Source organism: Neoarius graeffei, chromosome 3 (genome assembly GCF_027579695.1).
Source record: "Neoarius graeffei isolate fNeoGra1 chromosome 3, fNeoGra1.pri, whole genome shotgun sequence".
In the NCBI taxonomy this organism is placed as follows: domain Eukaryota; kingdom Metazoa; phylum Chordata; class Actinopteri; order Siluriformes; family Ariidae; genus Neoarius; species Neoarius graeffei.
In genome coordinates this window covers 107,002,751-107,024,277 of record NC_083571.1, presented here as the reverse complement: position 1 = coordinate 107,024,277, position 21,527 = coordinate 107,002,751, and the positions used below count along the sequence as shown (strand labels likewise).

Genomic DNA, 21,527 nt, shown 5'->3' with positions numbered 1-21,527 from the left:
GCCAGTATCTGTTCGCGTTGTCGGTGACAACAAGCCACAGAACCAAGACCAGCAACACTAACGACTCCATGTCCTCCATGTTTATTGTTTACTATTCGGGTCGTGAGACTACCGCTTAAAAGATCACTGATGTCACTGTTTGCGCTGCTTAACGACATCACGTGACGTCCACCCACTTTCGCTAACTCCACCCAATGTGTCCACCCACTTCCAGCCAGCACGGTTCAGCACGGTTGTAGTCGAAATGCAACTTCAATAGCCCCGCTCAGCTCGACTCAGCACGGCACGGCTCAGCCGCGTTTGTAGTGGAAAAGCGGCATTAGAGACAAAACCATTCACACTCACACCTATGGTCAATTTAGAGCCACCAATTAGCCTAACCTGCATGTCTTTGGACTGTAAGGGAAACTGGAGTACCCAGAGGAAACCCATGCAGACACGGGGAGAACATACAAACTCTACACAGAAAGGCCCCCATTGGCCATTGGGCTCGAACTCAGAACCTTCTTGCTGTGAGGTGACAGTGCTAAGCACTACACCACTGTGCCACCCAGTCACATATAATTATCCCTAATTATATGATGCACCCTTTATAACAGTTCCTGTAGTAGTTTAAGAGAACAAATTCTAGGTACGACAGACCAGTAGTGGGCTGACTGGGTTTTTAATTTACCAAAGCAGATCCAACATACTTTATCAACATGTGTAATGAGGAAAATGTATGGCACATGGTAATGAATCAATTAATACCTGTTCAACTGACATTTACTCAGAGCTTTTTTGGTTTTGTTTTCTTTTTGTTCATTTGTTTTGAAATGATGGCGGTGTACTACATTTACAAGCTGCATTTTACATAAATCTTTCTATTTCAAATATGCAAAATGTTTTCCTTGATTCAAGGCAGTTGTTAAATGCTGTGTTTATATATTTAACTTCTTCTTTTTCTTCTTCTTTCAGCTGCTCCTGTTCATTCGGGGTCGCCAAGGCAGCTCTGTTCCACATATTTGATTTGGCATAGGTTCTACACCAGATGCCCTTCCTGACGCAACCCTCCCTAATCTATCCGGGCTTGGGACTGGTACTGAGTATGTGCTGTCTTGTACAACCCCAGTGGCTGGGTATTTGTGTTTATATATTTAACTACTCAAGCAAAATCTGTTACTTTTGCTAGTTTCAAGTTTAAGCACTCAGGACAGAACTGATATAGTGTAAACCTTTATAATCACAATGCTGTGAACTTCATAGAATGCACAAATTAAACATTACTTTTCCCATATTTATGGCACCTATGAAAGAATTAGAACTACCCCACCAATTCTGTCCCAAACACTCCTTACAGTGATGGATGTTCCAGAAATATAAAAGCACTGGGTTTTTGGTGCACATATAGATGACCACATCTGCAAAGAGCTCATCATGTTTATGGTTCATCATGACACTAGTAGATAAATGTTATTTATTCTCAAACATTTTAGACAGATTTATTTAGCAGGAATACATCTAACAACTAGCTGTAGTATTTAGCTTCATTCTGATCTTGCACCAGGCAGATCCAAACCATGATGCTATGGCAGCCAGAAGTAACTGAAGACAAGAATGCCCATCAATAAGAGACTTAGCAAATTAAAGGGGGAAAAAATCATTGGCAGTGGGTAACTGTGTGAAATCCAGTGAGTGAGAAGCAGCTTTAAAAGGTTTCACAGAGCAAAACAACGTTCATTAGAACCATTTGATCAAATATATATATATATATATATATATATATATATATATATATATATATATATATATATATATTCAGGGGTTTAGCAGCTGTTTTCTGTGCCTTCAGTTGCCAGTTTAATGCCCCAGATGGCTGTAACAACAGCATATCATCAGAGGCTGCCAGCCCAACATTCCATCCAGCCGGCTGCAACAGCAGCTCCTCAAAGTAGGCCACCAGGCCAACATCCCAGCTGGCTGCAACAATAGCTCCATACTGGAGGCTGATGCTCCAGCAAGCTTCAACAACAGCCCTTTGCTGGAGTCCGCCAAGCTGACATCCCAGACGGCTGCAAAAACAGCTTCTCACCAAAGGCTGATGCCCCAACTAGCTGCCACAGTGGTTCCTCACTGGAGGCCAATGTACCAGCAGGCTCCTTGACAAAGGCTGAGGGTGAGGCTGCCAGGCCAACAACCCAGCCAGCTGCAACAGCAGCTCCCTGCCATAGGCTAACAGGCCAACGTCCCAAACAGCTCCAACAACAGCTCCTTGCTGGAGGCTCCTGGGATGATGTCCCAGCTGTCTGCAACAACAACTCTTCAATGCAGGCCAATGCCCCAGCTGACTGCAATGACAGCTCCTCACCGGAGGCTACCAAGCCAACCTCCCAGCAGGCTGCATCAACAGCTCCTTGCCGGAAGCTGAAAGAGAGGTAACATGCTTCTGATAGCTTTTAACACCTTCCTTAAGTAGTTCCTGGATTCAAAATATTTGTTGGGAGATTCTTGTTTGTATCATTAATTTCAGCACATTTTCATCTGTTCTACATTTTCTAAAAATGTACTACTTAAAGGCGCTTTGTAAGAATTTGCAAGAATGTATGCTTAAAACATTCAAAAAAATTAACCAAAATTATCAATAGAATGTGAAGAAATAACAGCTTTGACGTTATGTCAAAGGTGCCAATGTATGGTGTTGCAGAGATATCTCCTGAAGTTAGCATGCTAAACATGCTTGTAACTATGATTAAATTTGATGTAAATGCATTTTTTTTCCCTGAACTCTTCGTCTCATAGACAAGCAACTAGCATTATTGGAAAGGTCAAATTGTGCCATTTCATATCATATGTGATGTACCTCACTGTGATGAAAACTGCAAATTTTCCAAGAATTAGGGATGTGAATTTGGACGCAATCCGCATCTTTCAGGTTTGGTTACATAGTATCTGTCATGTCACAAGCCGCAGCTGCCTCATGCACTACTGATGCACAAGTTGCTGTGGCTGGTTTCTTGCCAAAAACAGAGCAAAGCAAGCTATAATGTAAACAAATGTTGATAGCACACGTGAAGATAGCAGTGCTATTTTGACTGGGCTCTGAGTTTCGGCAGTTTAGTTGAATTTTGCATATTCTTGCCCTGCTGTTAGTAGTTGCTTTTTTGTTTGTTTTTGTTTATATAACTGATGGCTATAAAGTTAGACTGTATGAACCCAGCAGTGGATCAACTCAACAAATAGCTTTACGCTATATTCAGTGAGTGATAATTCTACAGAAGTGGTAATGGTGGTGGTGCATTTCGGCCAAGGGGAAGGACGATGCATTTCCTTGTTTCTTGAGATATGGGTGAACACCCTAACTTTCTGGTGATATACTGCCCCCTGTTTGTTTGGAGTGTGAATCATAAATTAACGACTTTCACATTACCCATAATACTTTGCACCCGGGGGTACCAAAATGTAAACAGTCTAAAACAACACGGTGCTGCACACTGACAGTAATCTTTCGAATTTAAAATCTCCCTAAAACCTCCAGAGAAGTGTCAAAACTAACTAAACCAAAGCTTAAAGAGATCTGCAAAGCCTTTTCTGTGGACTTCGAGAAATCAGTCAGTAAAAAAGTGCTTGTAAATATCATATCAAACACTTTGAACATGTCTACATTGGGTGACAGTCAGCAGCCTTCTTCGTCTCTCAACATGGGTGTTCCAACAATTACTGACCTGCAGAAGTTAAAAGATTGGCAGAAGAGCTGAGAAAGATCAACACTGATCATAGTAGAATCCACAGTGAAATCATTTTTGCTGGGTGCTGGTTACGACAAGAAAGCAGTAAGAAAATACAAAACACTTTGTGCATGGGAACACGAGCAAGGAATTCATTCAGTCAAGTCAGTACTGTAAACACAGCAGAACTGTCAAATTTATTTTTAAGTTTAAGTTGATTTTGATTTCCTTCACTCTGATTTTCCTCGAGCATGTATGCTACCAGATTACGACAATCTTTGGGTTGTTAGAGGAAGCTGTTAGGGCAACAGGGTCAAATACTACATTCAATCTACCAACATAAACACTAAAAGGGGAAGGACATGTGAGCTTACTTGCACTGCATCATTTGCGCTTTCTTTTGGGAGTTGATCCTTCAATAAAGTTGTCCTTTTCAGTTATTTGACTTGTCCTTATTTTTTGGTTTTCGCACTTTTTATGACTAAACACAAAGACAGAAGGGTTGTAGGCTTCGTGACTTGGATCAGAATTACTTTATTACTATCATCAGACTTTACTCTGTGTAAGTGGTTAGCACGGTCGCCTAACAGCAAGAAGGTTCTGGGTTCGAGCCCAGTGGCCAGTGGGAGCCTTTCTGTGTGGAGTTTGCATGTTCTCCCTGTGTCTCTGTGGGTTTCCTCCGGGTGCTCTGGTTTCCCCCACAGTTCAAAGACATGCGGTTAGGTTAATATGGGATGGCCTTGGGCTGAGGTACCCTTGAGCAAGGCACCTAACTCCCAACTGCTCCCCGAGCACTGTTAGCATGGCTGCCCACTGCTCTGGGTATGTGTGTGTGCTCATTGCTCATGTGTGTGTGCATGTGTGTGTTCACTGCTTCAGATGGGTTAAATGCAGAGAAGAATTTCACAAGCGTGTGATGAATAAAAGTTATTGTTGTTGTTCTTCTTCTTCTATTTCACTGAAGTGTGCAGAACACAGTCGCATGTTGTCTGTTGGTGTAAAATTTTGACGGCGAATTCTGTCGAACCATGCTTTTCAATGCTTAGCCTCTTTAGGTATTCTATAAAACTTTAAATCAGGAAAAGTCATTTCCCCATGTGAATTTGAAAAAATGACTGAGGTTATCTGACTTAGTAAACAAATATAGTGCCTGGTTGCCCCCCAAGGTGCAAAGCATTATGGGTATGTGAAAGTAGTGTGAGGGAAATTTAGTGCACTGTAAAAAATGATTTGTTGTTTTAACTTAAAAAAGTTAGTGCAAGGGTTGCCTTAAGGGCTGCCTTAAAATTTTGAGTTCACTGAAATTAATATAGTAAGTTCACAACAATTTAACTTACTATGTGAATTCCAGTGAACTCAAAATTTTAAGGCAGCCCTTGCACTAACTTTTTTAAGTTAAAACAACAAATTTTTTTTTTACAGTGTGGATGAACATTCCTATTCTCTGTGTTTCTGTGTGTTGAGCTCAAGTGGCCTAATATACTGAGAAAAATGTTTTTTCCAATGTTGTAATCGCTTTTCTGTGGCCTTGGTGGTAATGAACAGGGTGCTTGAGTTCGTCCTAACTACACATCTTCTCATGATGTAACCACCTTTCCTGACCTCAGTGGTGATAAGCAGGGAGCTTGAGCTCTCCCTAACTTGCATCTGCCTGCACGTACCAAAGCATGCCAGGTGCACTCATTAGCAAAGCTTCATAGAAAATCTTGAGCCAATCACGAGAAGACACAAGCAGTAAGCGAATGCCTTTAGAGTATAATAGATAACAGCCACTAAAACACAACTCAGAGCGTGCGCGTACTCTCACATCACTAGAGGTGATGTTCTGCTTTAATTTTCTTTCTTTCCTATCTATATTCCTTTTATATGATTTACTATAATAAATAACTGAAAAGACGACTGCTAAGCGTTCTGAAGTGTTTATTAGAAATTTCCATTACAGTAGTCAATATGCCTGGTGGTCAATTCTTACACATTATACATTTAATGGCCACAAACACCTTAAATGGTTTCAGTATTTTTAAGTTCGTTTCTTAGACAAGGATTTTAAGATCGTTACTTTGTTAACAGTTTCAGCGTGAATCTTCCGCCTTCCTCAGAACTGTCACCAGATGTCAGGTGGTGATGTGCCTTATCAGCTGATGTTATGTTATGGAGGCGTGAACGTCCCGCCCGATTTGACAGGTAGTTCACGCCTCCTGCTGTCAGGTCGCTCCCCCAGGACGGCGCTCCAGGTATGCGACAGCGCGTACGCTCCCTCATCCCGGTTTATCGTCCTTTGTGCCCGCTTGCGTATCTCCACTGCCTCTAAAATCCAATGCTGGTATCTATTTTCTTCAGCGCGAATGACTCTGGCCTCTTCCCAATTCATTATGTGATTTTGTCGTTTGCAGTGGTCTGAAATGGCTGATTTTAGGTTTTCTTGGTGTACTTTTTCACAGAAGAAGGGAACATTAGAATTACAACATACAGAAAACCAACACACACCGACCAATATCTTCTCTAGACATCTGAGCATCCCATCGCTCACAAAATGTCAGTAATCAGAACACTATACGACCGAACACAGAACATCACGGAGGAGAAAGACAGACAGGAGGAGGACCAACACATCCAACAGGCATTAAAAAACTGCCAATATCCATCGTGGGCAATCCGAAAAGGGAAACTACAGACACAAACAAAGGAAAAAAACGAAAAAACACCGAAAAAACAAACAAACAAGAAAAAACACCGAAAAAACAAACCGGGGCTTTGTCACACTACCATACATAAAAGGAGTCACAGAACGCATCCAACGATCCATGAGGAAATACCATATCAATACCCCGGTCAAACCATACAAGAACCTCCGGCAGTTGCTAGTTCACCCCAAAGACAAAATACAACTGGACAACAAATGCAATGTCATCTATGAAATCCCTTGCCGTTCATGTAACAAAGTCTATATTGGTGAAACGGGCAGATGCTTCCATACACGAAGGAAAGAACACCAAATAGAATGTGAGAAAGAAACAACAAAAAGACACACAAGATCCGAAAAAGAAAAAGCACACCAAGAAAACCTAAAATCAGCCATTTCAGACCACTGCAAACGACAAAATCACATAATGAATTGGGAAGAGGCCAGAGTCATTCGCTCTGAAGAAAATAGATACCAGTGTTGGATTTTAGAGGCAGTGGAGATACGCAAGTGGGCACAAAGGACGATAAACCGGGATGAGGGAGCGTACGCGCTGTCACACACCTGGAGCGCCATCCTGGGGGAGCGACCTGACAGCAGGAGGCGTGAACTACCTGTCAAATCGGGCGGGACGTTCACGCCTCCGTAATGTAACATCAGCTGATAAGGCACGTCACCACCTGACATCTGGTGACAGTTCTGAGGAAGGCGGAAGATTCACGCTGAAACTGTTAACAAGGTAACGATCTTAAAATCCTTGTCTAAGAAACGAGCTTAAAAATACTTAAATAGTCAGACATAATGAATTTCCACTACATATTAAATGGTTTCAACCTGCAAATATAAAATATACTGAAAAAAAATTGAAAACAACCCAACCATAATGCTCAAAATAAATCAATTAAAGGTTCCACAAATGCATATGCAAACTGGGTCCATATGAGATGCATATGAGAACTGGACGTCCCTCCAAAATTGATGAAAAGACAAGATGAAAACTGGTCAGGGAGGCTGCCAAGAGGCCTACAGCAACACTGAAGGAGCTGCAGGAATTTCTGGCAAGTACTGGTTGTGTGCTACATGTGACAACAATCTCCCATATTCTCCATATGTCTGGACTATAAGGTAGGGTCACAAGACAGAAGCCTTTTCTTACAAAGAAAAACATCCAGGCCCAGCTAAATTTTGCAAAAAAAAAACATCAACTCTCCCAAAAGCATGTGGGAAAATGTGTTATGGTCTGATGAAACCAAGGTTGAACTTTTTGGCCACAATTCCAAAAGGTATGTTTGGCGCAAAAACAACACTGTGCATCACCAAAAGAACCCCATACCCACGGTGAAGCATGGTGGTGGCAGCATCATGTTTTGGGGTTGTTTTTCTTCAGCTGGAACAGGGGCTTTAGTCAAGGTGGAGGGAATTATGAACAGTTCTAAATACCAGTCAATTTTGGCCCCAAACCTTCAGGTGTCTGCTAGAAAGCTGAAGATGACGAGGAATTTCATCTTTCATCATGACAATGACCCCAAAAAAGTTTTGGAACGGCCCAGCCAGAGCCCAGACCTAAATCCAACTGAAAATCTGTGGGGTGACCTGAAGAGGGCTGTGCACAAGAGAGGCCCTCGCAATCTGACAGATTTGGAGCGCTTTTGCAAGGAAGAGTGGGCAAATATTGCCAAGTCTAGACATGGCAGGCTGATAGACTCCGACCCCAAAAAGACTGAATGCTGTAATTAAATCAAAAGGTGCTTCAACAAAGTATTAGTTTAAGGGTGTGCACACTTATGCAACCAGCTTATTGTCTCATCTCATTATCTGTAGCCGCTTTATCCTGTTCTACATGGTCGCAGGCAAGCTGGAGCCTATCCCAGCTGACTACGGGCGAAAGGCGGGGTACACCCTGGACAAGTCGCCAGGTCATCACAGGGCTGACACATAGACACAGACAACCATTCACACCTACGGTCAATTTAGAGTCACCAGTTAACCTAACCTGCATGTCTTTGGGGGAAACCGGAGCACCCAGAGGAAACCCACACGGACATGAGGAGAACATGCAAACTCCGCACAGAAAGGCCCTTGCCGGCCACGGGGCTCGAACCCGGACCTTCTTGCTGTGAGGCGACAGCTACACTACACCACCGTGCCGCCCCAGCTTATTGTATGTTTTTTTTATTTTTTTTTTGTTTTTCCCCTAACAGATTTGTTTGTTTTTCAATTGAATTGTACAGGTTATAGGTCACATTAAAGGCGGGAAAAGTTTTTAAATTATTTATGGTGGTCTCATTTTTTCACATCAGAAAAACCTATTATTTTAACGGGGTGTGTACACTTTTTATATCCACTGTATACTTTGGGTTGTAGCCACACATTTACATGCAATAATTTAGTATAAAACTTAAAGCACTTAAGTAATTCTAATAAGTAATTATTTTTATGTAAATGGCAAAATTTACAGGTTTGATTTTGCCATTTTACCACTAAATCATTATTTTCAGTGTACTATGTATCTTGACTTAAAACACTACTTAAAATCTGTGCCATATAAGGCCACAACACCTTCACCTGTCTTAAAACTTATACACAACAGAACGTACAGTAAGGCCATTGTAAACCAGCACAAGTATTAGTTATGTTTGGTTGCATTTAAACAATTTTTGGCCACAGATTCCAAATGTAGTGAAAAACCTTTCTATTATTTTGCTGACAGTTTGAACATTTTTGACCCACATTATATTTTCCATAATCAATATACTTTCTATAACCACCCTTTATATGCCTAAACTGAACCATATTTCTCCTGGAATTTGTCAGTTATCTGTGGGCGTGCCTGGATGGCTTGAATCTCCTCACAGCCAGGAAGCAAGTGATTTAATTTGATTTGATTTAGTCATTATTAAAATGACATTGCATAGAAATGATACAATAACATAATAATAAATGGATAACACAATAAAGCGCAAGCACTTGTTTTTATCGTGGTCCAAGAGGAGTTACACGATCAATATGAGAACAAAAGTTAGAGTATACAATAACAAGTGGGGTTAAAAATTATATATTCAACAAAATAAAAATAAAATAAAAGTAAAAGTACTGTAAGTGAATGTTTAATACTGAAGGATAATTGAGCATTATCCTTAACCATCAGCTGTCCTTACTTTTGAGTCACTGTAGATAAAAGTGTAAAAACATACTAAATGCACAAATACAAAAAATACAAAAAAAATCAAGGCATAAACATTATCCAGTAAAGTTCACAGGGACAAGGCCAATTTAAAGATTTTTGGATTGAAGTGCCATCCATTCAGTGATGTTGTCTTGAATTAAATGTGCTCTGTGTAGCTGTTGCTTTCAGACAAGTTGAAAGTGTGGGAACAATGGTGTAGGAGTGATGACTAATGACATGATGTGGGTCTCAGACAGTAGTCAAGTGTTTATTTCTTAATGTGCGTGTCTTTGCTCTGGAACTTGCTGCAACCCTCTGATATTTCAGCTGCACCCCACGTCATCCACTGAAAGATTACTCCTCGGCATGTCAGAAGCCTTCCTAAAGCTCTTTGAGCACAAAACATGTGGTGAAGATGGTTCCTAATGGAGGAGCACAATGCAGAGGATATGGTAGTGCATCACTTAGCTCCCAAAGGGGATCATTTAATGCCATTAATCAGACCAATGGACAAGACCATCACTTTTTTGCCTTCTCTCCTTAATTCCCAGAAATGACAGCACTCACTGGGTCGGTGCTCTTGTTGCTGCTTGATGTAAGGAAGTTGAGACATAACATCCTGCCTCATTTGCTTCCTGTGGAATTCCCCTCAAGAAGTCTCTTGAAGATTGTTTCATCTCTGACCAAGTGAGAGAAACCAACAGTCCTTTATTCCAACCAGGAGTCATACTGATGTATGTTTACTTCTCTGTGATTAAAGATTATATACAGTATAAGATTATAAAGAGTGATGCAGAACACTTAATCTGCATCCCAAGTTTTGGTATCAAAGAGCTGCAGGAAAATACTTTGACATACAGCTTATCATAAGCACATGACTGGCCATTTAAAGTGATGTAAGACACTGAACCATCCGATTTTCCCCTTTTCTTCTGGCCACGCGTTTCTTGTGGAGACCTACTCTCCCATGTGGAAAACTCACTGATATCCCCTTCAGAAATATTTGCAATGGTTTTGTGAAGCGACTGGATAGAGGCGAACAAAGGTACCACTTTGTATTAGTTCTAGTAGACCCTGCTTTTGGTGTTACAGACCCACTATTAGGGTTAGCACTGTCGCCTCACAGCAAGAAGGTCCTGGGTTCAAGCCCAGCGGTCGGCGAGGGCCTTTCTGTGTGGAGTTTGCATGTTCTCCCCGTGTCCGCGTGGGTTTCCTCCGGGTGCTCCGGTTTCCCCCACAGTCCAAAGACATGCAGGTTAGGTTAACTGGTGACTCTAAATTGACCGTAGGTGTGAATGTGAGTGTGAATGGTTGTCTGTGTCTATGCCCATGTTTACATTAGACCGTATCAGCGGATCATCAGATTAACGTTTTTAAAACGATTAGTGTGCACACAGCAACACCAATACACGGATACGCTCGGCTCCGCAGGCATCCTGCGTTCCAAATCACTCCGCCCTGAACAGCGAGTGCCCTCTGGAGGGTGCACACTCCGGCCTTGTGCAGCTCACAGAGCACGCGAGTGAAGTGCACAAGCTGTGATTCGGGACTGAGCCGCTGTGTGTGTGATCCCAGCGCATATCACTTACCACTTGCAAGTGGAAGGATGGCAAGCCTAAAGACAATCATAACTACACAATGGGCAGTATTTGCATCAGTATTTGCATCAGTATTTTCATACTTTTTTACTCTTTAATGAAAGGTGATTCAAGGCGGAAGTCCGCGCCGTTTTTCAGCAGTCGCGTCACATGACCAACGCCAGCGAATCAGGAAGGTGGATGTCACAGTGACGTTGTCCAATGACGACGCCAGCTAGAGCTCAGCACAGCGTATCCGCGTATCTCAACGTTTACACAGCACCGGAGCTGACACGATCTGGATTGAATACGTGGACCCTGGCGGATTCCCGTTTCCCGGCGTTTCCAGGCGTTTTAATGTAAACAGACAGTGCATCCGCGAAGAAAACGAGACAGATACGGTCTAATGTAAACTTGGCCTATGTGTCAGCCCTGTGATGACCTGACGACTTGTCCAGGGTGTAGCCTGCCTCTCGCCCATCGTCAGCTGGGATAGGCTCCAGCTTGCCTGCGACCCTGTAGGACAGGATAAGTGGCTACAGATAATGGATGGAGACCCACTATTAGATAGTTGAATCCTAAGATAGGTTCTGAAAGACTATGGCACCACTGCTCTGTCATGAACACTAAAGAAACTGTATGAATTATTGGGCATTAAGTCAGTATGAGCCAATATTATCTTTCCCCAGATGGATAGCCTGGTTGAGTGATTTAATCAGAGCCTCAGGGGCTAGAACCCTTGCTCAGGGTTACATTATAAGTGGCCCCACAGTCCTCCACAGGATTTTCCCCATTTGGATTAATGTATAGGTGGATGACCCAGGGTTGTTTGGGCATCATTCACAAACATTGGAAGGAGTGACCTTCACACAGTATAAACAAAATTATGTACTGTACATTCCAGATTTAAAAGCATTGAGGTCACATGGTGAGTTGGAAAAATCAACTATGAGGTGAGATCAATAGATAGAGCCTATCTACTCCAGATTTATCACCTTAACCTTCTAAATTACTAATTTTAGAGATAACTCTAGAGAGAAGAGTTTGCCCAGTTAGTGGTTTTGTCTCTACCTCACAGTATCCTGATATAATACCACACTAAGACTCCTCTGGGAGTGGTTGTGCACAGCTATTAACAAAACACAAAAAATATCAGAACTCAGGGCTATGAGTGAAATGGGAGTAATCAAGAAATCCCACGATGATTGGAGAACAATCCTTGTGCCTAAGGCTGACTAGGGTAATCTGGTTATGTATGGATGATAGAACTGTGGTGTTTAAGCATGGTTAAGGACTGATGGTAGATCCCTTTTACTCCAGTATCCTGTGGGGGGACATTAACTTTTCCACTCTATATGTATTGCACAAATTTGTCACATTTAATTTTTGTTTGTTTGGAGCCATGCCCATGTTTCAGTAGCTCATGGACACATTTCTCCACCATCACAATGTTTAGGTCAGCTGGTCCAACATCTGAGAGCTGTTGCTTGATGAGGCCCTCTCTCTCTACCCTCTTCTGCCTGCTCCCCAGAAATAATGGAGTGGTCACTCAAAAATCTGCACCCTATTTCTGTCCCCATTCATAGAAGCAGAGTCCCCGGTCCTGATCCATAATGTGACACAGACCATCACAGATTGAATGGGAATATATTATATATGTGCGAGAATTCAAGGAGTAGTTATATTAGGACTTTGTGGTTTTGGGTTTGACAGAATTCTTTATAATTACAATGTGTATGATGGCACAAATAGCATCTGAGATGTGAAACAGCAAAAATTAAACAATATGCAGATGGAGAATATGAGATCTGAAATTACACTTGATTTTGGCTTGCCAGATCCCTGGCTGATCTCAGTAATAAAGGAAGCTGGTGAATAGATCAGTGCTAACAGGCTTTTAACCAAGTGAAAGTACAGTAGTTGGTCTGTAGATTAATGTGCCAGACAGAGAGTTGAGTAATGCTGTGATGGCTGGAGGTGGGGGATGTTAAGTCAAGTCAACGTCCCTCTCACACCAGAATCTGGTCTTCCCAGACAGTCCTGTTCCAGTACTAACCAAGTTTTTTAAGGCGTATGGGTGCGGTGCTGATTTCCATTTCAATAGCCCTTGGCCTCTCGCCTATACAGCTAGGGTTACAGTAGAGGGCTAGTCCTCTGGTAACTGCAAAAGTTTGACTTATTCACTCACATCTGTATTGCAGCATGCTGTGCCAGATGGTAGTAGGTACCATTTTTATGATGGTCTTTGGTATGACCCAACCACAAGTAGAACTCACAATCTCCCAGTTGAGAGGCGGACATGCTAACCACTCGGCCAACTTGTGGTCAGAGGTGGGGGAAGCCATAGCCTAATGCTTAGAGAAACAGGGTTGGGGCCAAAAGGTCACTGGTTTAATTCCCTGGATCAGCAGGAATGGTTGAAGTGCCCTTGAGCAAGGCACCAAACCCCTAACTGCTCCCCAGGCTGCTCTGGGTATGTTGTATGTCAGGTATGTCCAAAGTCCGGCCCGGGGGCCAATTGTGGCCCATGTTCAAGTTTCCACCGGCCCACAGCCTCTGTGATAAAATCAATAATAATATAAAATACACGTGTACAAAAAAGCTATTTTATATTTCACCAGAAGATCGCAGCAGACCTGTGGCCGCACTCTCGCCGCGTGACCCTTGTGTGAACCTTTCCAGCCCATTTCTAAAATGGCGATTGTAACTAAAAAAAGGAAAGTTGACAGCGAGAGCCGCTGCTTCCAGGACAAGTGGAAATTGGAGTATTTTTTTCACTGAAATACGAAACAACTGTGTCTGCCTAATTTGCCAAGAGACTGTGTCTGTTTTCAAGGAATTCAATATCAAGAGGCACTACCAGACGAAACATGCTAACTACGACAAGCTAACTGGGAGCGAACGCAGCAAAAAATTGAAGCAACTGGAAGCTGTTTTGTTTCCAAGAGATTCGAACATTTGCTAAGAAAATGCTGAGCTTGTTTGGCTCAACATACTTGTGCAAGAAGACGTTCTCAGTTGTGAACCTTAACAACAACCGCGTGAGGACAAGACTAAGTGACTCTCACCTGCGTGACATCTTGCGCATCAAAACCACTGTCTTTGAGCCAGACCTGGCCTATTTACTGCAGTCGAGATCTCAGTATCACCCTTCACATTAGTGCAGGCAAGTTATTTGTTTAGTCTTCTGAGGTGAATAAATTCTAAAATCTCAGTGGATTGATTTTTTCTTTTTTGTGATGATCAAAACCACAGTTTTGAATATGCACTGAGTCTTTTCAATCCATATATCATTTGTTCTTTCGTTTTTCAATTGACAATTAAACCGGGTCTCGTAAACCCCACAAATTAAATATTAAATCCAAATTTGGTCCGGGGTCCGTGTATGTTTTGGTCATTGGATTTTCCCTTTAGGAATGGGTATTAAAAAACAAAAAATGACTGGTTTATTTGATTTTCGTTTTGAAACACAAAAACAAAAATTGAATTACACTGCATTTTTCTTTTATTTTCATGTTTTATTTCACATTACAAAAATAAATTCACTAGTCAACAGGAATGAAAAAACGGACCAAAAATAGCCATTTTTTAATATTATCGCACCGGAAGCTGCCATTTAGGCTAAAGCGCGAATGAGAAAAATGTCTCTGGAGCCCTACTCAGAAATGATTTTAGACATGGCAAAACAAGGCCTGTCATCTTCCGAAATCTCTGCGTGCATTTCAGAGGTAAGCGAGGGCGGGAGAGGATTTTCAGCTAGAAATGTGAGAAGATTCTGTGCTGAAAACGGCGTAAACTTGATGGGATTGCCCGAGGAACATCTGGAGTTGGAGGTGGCAAAAGCCATTACCGAGGTAAGAAAACTGACCTTTTCTTCTTTGATATGTGTGTGCGTGTGCAAAGAAGCAAGTTTATTTCACATTTATCACAATAGGCTAATAGAGTCAACAGATTCCGTAAAACACTTGCAAATTCCATTACACAATCACTCCACCCCCATGCTTACTCCCAATAACTAAAACATATCGGCATGATTTTGGAATGTTAAAATTGTGTTTGTTATTTTCTAGACGGGACCAACATTTGGCAGAAGGATGATGAAGGGATACCTCGCCATGAAAGGGGTACATGCTGCAGAGACACGAATAGGATCAGTGCTCAGAACTATGCACCAACCTTACAATGAAGCAAGACGCCAGGTAGGCTATACTATAAATGTCAAATTCAAGATGATTCAGGTAGCGGCGTGTAACTTAACTTATCTGCTACCTCATAACCATCACAATGACAAACACATGCATTTGCTTTCAACGAAGCTGTTGAGAAATCAATTAATGGATTAGCGGATTATTATAGGCTAGCCTACGCTACGTGGTGTTATGATGTGTAAACAGAGAGGTTGGTGTAAACAAGGATCAGTGGTTAAGGGCACGTCTCTGGCGGTAGTACAATAACAAATGCTTTACTTTGAAAATAGAAACAGGTTGTGCTGTCTTCTGTTAGTGTAGCATTTAGAATGTATTATTTTCCTAGTAGCCTACTTCTGATGAAGAGCGCCAGTCACCCACCCACATCCAGAGTCGTATACGGCTCTGCCCACATCAGGGTGCTACTGCCACCTATTGGTGTCGAAAAGTAGCAGTACTACACTAACCCACATACAAGCATCCCAACAACAGCAATAAGGCAATCTAAGGGATAGGCCAAAAGAAAGTAATTAGATTCAATTATGGGAATAATATTGTAGGCTACTCCTGAAGTGTCAAAGGTGCCATATTATCAGCCCATTAAAAGTAGGCCTTTGTTGTTGAGGAGGATAGCGTTGTAGCCTACGTTGTGTTTTGTGGAATTGTCAAATTATTTTTGTGTCTTCTTTTAGGGTGCCCGCAACCTCAACCCCATACCATACCAGGCAGACTACATGGGACAGAAGGTTCATCTGGACCAGAATGAAAAGTTAGTGATGTTTGGGGTCACACATGTTGTAGCCATTGATGGCTTCAGCAAAAAGGTTGTTGGTCATTCCACAATGCCCATAAAAAACAACCTTGCCATCTATGAAGATGTTTTCAGGTAACAGCCTGTAATTTGTGGACATTTAAACAGTATTCTGTCATTTATGCAAGACAGCGGATGCTGGCCAATGTATTAATATGGTATCAAGATTGTGATATGCACTATGTGAATTTGGACGTCCTACTTGAAAGGAAAGGCTGCATAGTCCCATGTAACTGACAGACTCTTATACTGTCATTGAAATAGTATCTTACATACGCGAGTGTGACAAAATGCTGACAGCTTAACAGTTACTTTATGACTGAATCATTAAATTTTACAGGGAATAACTGATTTGGAATGGTTAAATTTGAAAAGCTTTGCTCAAATTAAAACCCAGTTTTTCATCCAATAGGCCTGCAGTACTTGCCAATGGGATGTGGGACCAGGTACGCCTCGATCATGGAAAGGAATTTTATTTGACACTCTTCATTCAGGAGCTGCTGTCATCTCATCGCTATAATCAGGAGACAAGACCTTACATACAAACTCCATCCACAAGGGTATAGTTCAGTAGTTTCTATGGTGGCTTCACTAACACACACCGTCTATGCCTGTTGGAGCTATTTATTTGTTAATATTTAGTGTTGTTTAGTATTTAGATACTATAGTTTGTTTCAGCAGCATGCTGTCTTCTTTTTTCAGAATTGCTATGCTTTCCAACTTTTATGATAAGCAGAACACTTTTCTAGCAAGTCTGCAGATTTGGTGGAGTTACTGGGAATTCTGCCAAATGGACTGTAAAATACATTCTTTCATTTGACCATTGGAATAAATTAATAACACGTTTTTGCCTCACATTCAGAATCACATAGTTGAACGAATCTGGCCGGAGATCAATAATCGTGTCAACTACCCCCTGAAGACAGCCCTTCTGCAGTTGGTGGACCAGGAAGTACTAGACATGGATGACAGCCTTGTCCGATACTGTGTGTCCTGCCTGACTGGTCAGGTGTGCCAGATTGGTCTTACAAGAGTGGTAGAGTCTTGGAATGCTCATCGAATTCCAGGTGAAATAATCAGTATTGCAAATATTAAAATAATTACAACAGACACACATCAGTCTCAAGGTCAACAGTATGTTCTTTATTTTACAGGTAAAGGTATACCAAACGACTTGGCTGGCAGTGGGTGTCCCAAAAAAATCCCACAGGAGCTGTTGCCTCACTCAGTTGAAGCAGCAGAACTCTACAGACAACAGCTGGGATCCTCACTGACACCACAATCTACCTTTGGAGTAGATCCATTTTTAACAGAACAAGAAAAAGTACTGGCTGAGAGTCAGTTTGCAGACAAATATCCTGACATTTCTGAACTGCTCTCTAGAGCAGTCAACAATGATTTCGCGCCATACAAAGAGGCAACTCGGCGCAATGTGTAAACATACAATTTGTTGTTAGAACTCGATGAATGTAAATGAGTAGAACTGGTGGCAGTGGGCGTTTGAACAATTTTTCATCATTAAAAAAAACAAAACTCAATTACCTGCCTGTTTTTGAGTAACACATCACACACATCACATTATCTCTAGCCGCTTTATCCTTCTACAGGGTCGCAGGCAAGCTGGAGCCTATCCCAGCTGACTACGGGCGAAAGGCGGGGTACACCCTGGACAAGTCGCCAGGTCATCACAGGGCTGACACATAGACACAGACAACCATTCACACTCACATTCACACCTACGCTCAATTTAGAGTCACCAGTTAACCTAACCTGCATGTCTTTGGACTGTGGGGGAAACCGGAGCACCCGGAGGAAACCCACGCGGACACGGGGAGAACATGCAAACTCCACACAGAAAGGCCCTCGCCAGCCCCGGGGCTCGAACCCAGGACCTTCTTGCTGTGAGGCGACAGCGCTAACCACTACACCACCGTGCCGCCTGTTTTTGAGTAAATAAATTAATATTATTCCTCTTCAAAAAGAGACCTTAGCACAGAAAAAGCCTCTGACAGGCCATTGACTTCAAACATGCTGTTTCCTTCAACACTTCCCCTACATTTTGCACAGGTGTCTGAGTGCTCCAGTCACTGCTCCATGCAAGTTTTGCAGCCAATGATGTTTTGGCAACACTGTGTGAAGTGTCATGAACTCTAAAACACAAAATGAGAAAAACTAATCAATTTCTGCAAGTGTGTCCCCAGTAAAATGTTCTTAGTGTATTGGATGAGCGTTAAGTTACACAACATTGTTAATTATAAAATTATGTTGTTAATTATAAAAATGTAAAAAAAAAGTGGCTGGCACGCAGCTGACCTTAGTTAGATAATGTAAAAAAAGAGTGTTTATTTGTAAATCTTAAATTGTGGCACACACCATATAGAATAGATCCATTGGGTACTGTACTCAAGCAAATAACACAGGAGAACCCCTGCTTAATGGTTTGTAGCTGTGAACGAGTCAGGGTCACTTTTTGAGCTGCAGCCAGACTGGTGCACAGCAAAATCCCCAGTGTTGAATTAACACCCAGAGTGTTGATTTAACACCCTACTGTGTTTATATAGGTCCAGTGGGACACAAATTAACTCTGAAAGTGTTAATTCAACACTGAGGAATTTGCTGTGTGAGCTCCCTGATTGTTGAAGTGACATCTGGGAGACCCTGAGATGCAAGGACTAGGTCTTCGATTTTCTCTGTGACCTCTGCAATGCTTCCAACATCTTCATCTTTTCGGCTGTTACACAGAGGATAAAACAAAACACCCAGGTTAGATATGTACTGGATTTGGTGAGCAGGATTGGTGGTGGTGGGGTTGAAGCTTAACCTTTGGTTTGAAGGTTTAGAAAAGAGACTAAAAAATAATAAGTATTTGATTTATAAAAGTAGCTTTGCCAGGGGGGCGGCACGGTGGTGTAGTGGTTAGCGCTGTCGCCTCACAGCAAGAAGATCCTGGGTTCGAGCCCCGGGGCCGGCGAGGGCCCTTCTGTGTGGAGTTTGCATGTTCTCCCCATGTCCGCGTGGGTTTCCTCCGGGTGCTCCGGTTTCCCCCACAGTCCAAAGACATGTAGGTTAGGTTAACTGGTGACTCTAAATTGACTGTAGGTGTGAATGTGAGTGTGAATGGTTGTCTGTGTCTATGTGTCAGCCCTGTGATGACCTGGCGACTTGTCCAGGGTGTACCCCGCCTTTCGCCCATAGTCAGCTGGGATAGGCTCCAGCTTGCCTGCGACCCTGTAGAAGGATAAAGCGGCTAGAGATAATGAGATGAGATGAGCTTTGCCAGGTCAGATCTGCAATTTAGGAAATGTATTTATTAGGAAAAATACACAAAACAGTAAAATTGATAAGGGGTGAAAAATTCCATTCCTGAATATGAGGTCGATAGGCTTTCATACTTTAAGGGGGAGTTGGTTCCTTAGTGTCAGACAGGGTATTAGGGAATGCTAACCCTATGTATGGTGTAGCCTATACAGAGGTGGCAATGGCAAAATTGTCTGAAAAGTCATGTAATGATAAGTCTAACAGAAAAAAACAAAGCAACAAAAAAGGAACGCATTTCAGTGTAAATGAGATGACCTTACCTCATTCTCCTTCTTTTGGTGCCCTGCAGCTCTCTAAAGTCCTTTTCTGGAACAGCAAGAACCTTTCTTGTGTTTTGTTTCCAGTAAGGCAACCCTTGGAGTAGGAGTGGAAACCAGGAAAAAACATTTCAACTGAAGTGGTTCACTCATTCGTAATCAGAAGCATATACTCATGACAGAGAAACACAATTTTTTGTATTTATGTTACCCACCTGTTGTTCCCTCTGACTCCACAATGGCGTTGCCCTGTGCATCAGTCAATATTAAAGGCTCATGACTTCCAATGGCATCCTGTACTTTTGTGGTAATCCCCTGAAAAGAAGCCTCGCACTCTAAAAACCTCACCACCACCATTCTGCTAGGATTCAGCTTCCCACCAACCACCTCAGCAAGGAACACTGACCTGGAAGAATATCATTTTTTTCTCACTGGAGGAACAGCACAAGAGGGCCAAGCAGGGACAAATGACAAGTAACAGACGATCCAATGAAGATTTAGGGGAAACACAGGGTTTAAATACACAGGGAGAAGAGGGCTATACACAATATAAAACAGGTGAGACACACAGAGGGGAGACACAGACTTCAAAATAAAACACAAACCAAATTCCCACTAAAGGAACATGCCAGACCCCATGACAAGACAGGGAATGACATCACACAAGACACGAACGGGAGACACATGAACACAAACCATGACACCTAGCAATGCTTAATGGTCTTATGTAAGATATTCTCATCTCATCTCATTATCTCTAGCCGCTTTATCCTGTTCTACAGGGTCGCAGGCAAGCTGGAGCCTATCCCAGCTGACTACGGGCGAAAGGCGGGGTACACCCTGGACAAGTCGCCAGGTCATCACAGGGCTGGCACATAGACACAGACAACCATTCACACTCACATTCATACCTACGGTCAATTTAGAGTCACCAGTTAACCTAACCTGCATGTCTTTGGACGGTGGGGGAAACCGGAGCACCCGGAGGAAACCCACGCGGACACGGGGAGAACATGCAAACTCCACACAGAAAGGCCCTCGCCGGCCACGGGGCTCGAACCCGGACCTTCTTGCTGTGAGGCGACAGCGCTAACCACTACACCACCGTGCCACCCATGTAAGATATTGTGGAGTAAATATTAATATTGTGTATAGCAAATATTGTAGAGTAACAATTTCAATATTTGCTATGAAATGTATTGGTAGAAGTATAGAAGCAAATTAAAATGCTCAGTAGCCTACTTAAATAAAATTATTTAGCCTAGTTGACTACTTTCCACTACTTTGTATATCAACAATAACTAGACAGGGACACTCTAACGAGTGCAAACCCCGCCTTTTCCCTATTAAAATACATTGGGTGAAAATTTCGAAGTTCTGCCATGACCTTGACCTTTGACCTTTGACCTCCAAAATTTAATGGTTTCCTTCCTGGGTGATTGGCAACACATGTACAAAATTTGGTCCAAATCGATCCATTGGTTCTTGAGATATCTTGCAGACACACAGACAGACAGACAGACAGATACACACACACACAGACTGACGCAGGTGAAAATAATAACCCCTCCGACTACTGTCGGCGGGGTTAACTAGATAATAGAGTCTACAAACGACTCAAAGAATGGCTAATGGTGCTTGTGTGCAACAAAATTTGTTATATACAGTATGTTATTTATGGTTTCATACGTAACTTAATGTTACCTTTGAAATAATTTGGAAGTGGCTCTGGGGAGGGCTGAGGCACCCCGCAATGAGCCACTTGTGACTGTACTCGAAGGTCGTGTGAAGGCAAAGCGTTGCCCCGTTGTGGTTGACCCTGAG

General features: G+C 42.3%; 1 protein-coding gene across 1 annotated transcript in view; it reads left to right on the top strand.

Moving 5' to 3' along the window:
* Positions 1 to 17,566, top strand: part of LOC132882644 (uncharacterized) — a 49,501-nt gene extending 31,935 nt beyond the window's left edge. Inside the window, exons 2-7 of the mRNA XM_060915730.1 lie at positions 14,857 to 14,984; positions 15,201 to 15,329; positions 16,010 to 16,203; positions 16,541 to 16,688; positions 16,991 to 17,195; positions 17,283 to 17,566. Of these exons, the coding sequence (XP_060771713.1) occupies positions 14,857 to 14,984; positions 15,201 to 15,329; positions 16,010 to 16,203; positions 16,541 to 16,688; positions 16,991 to 17,195; positions 17,283 to 17,566 (1,088 nt within the window). The remainder of the gene's footprint in view (positions 1 to 14,856; positions 14,985 to 15,200; positions 15,330 to 16,009; positions 16,204 to 16,540; positions 16,689 to 16,990; positions 17,196 to 17,282) is intronic.
* The last annotated feature ends 3,961 nt before the right edge of the window (positions 17,567 to 21,527 follow it).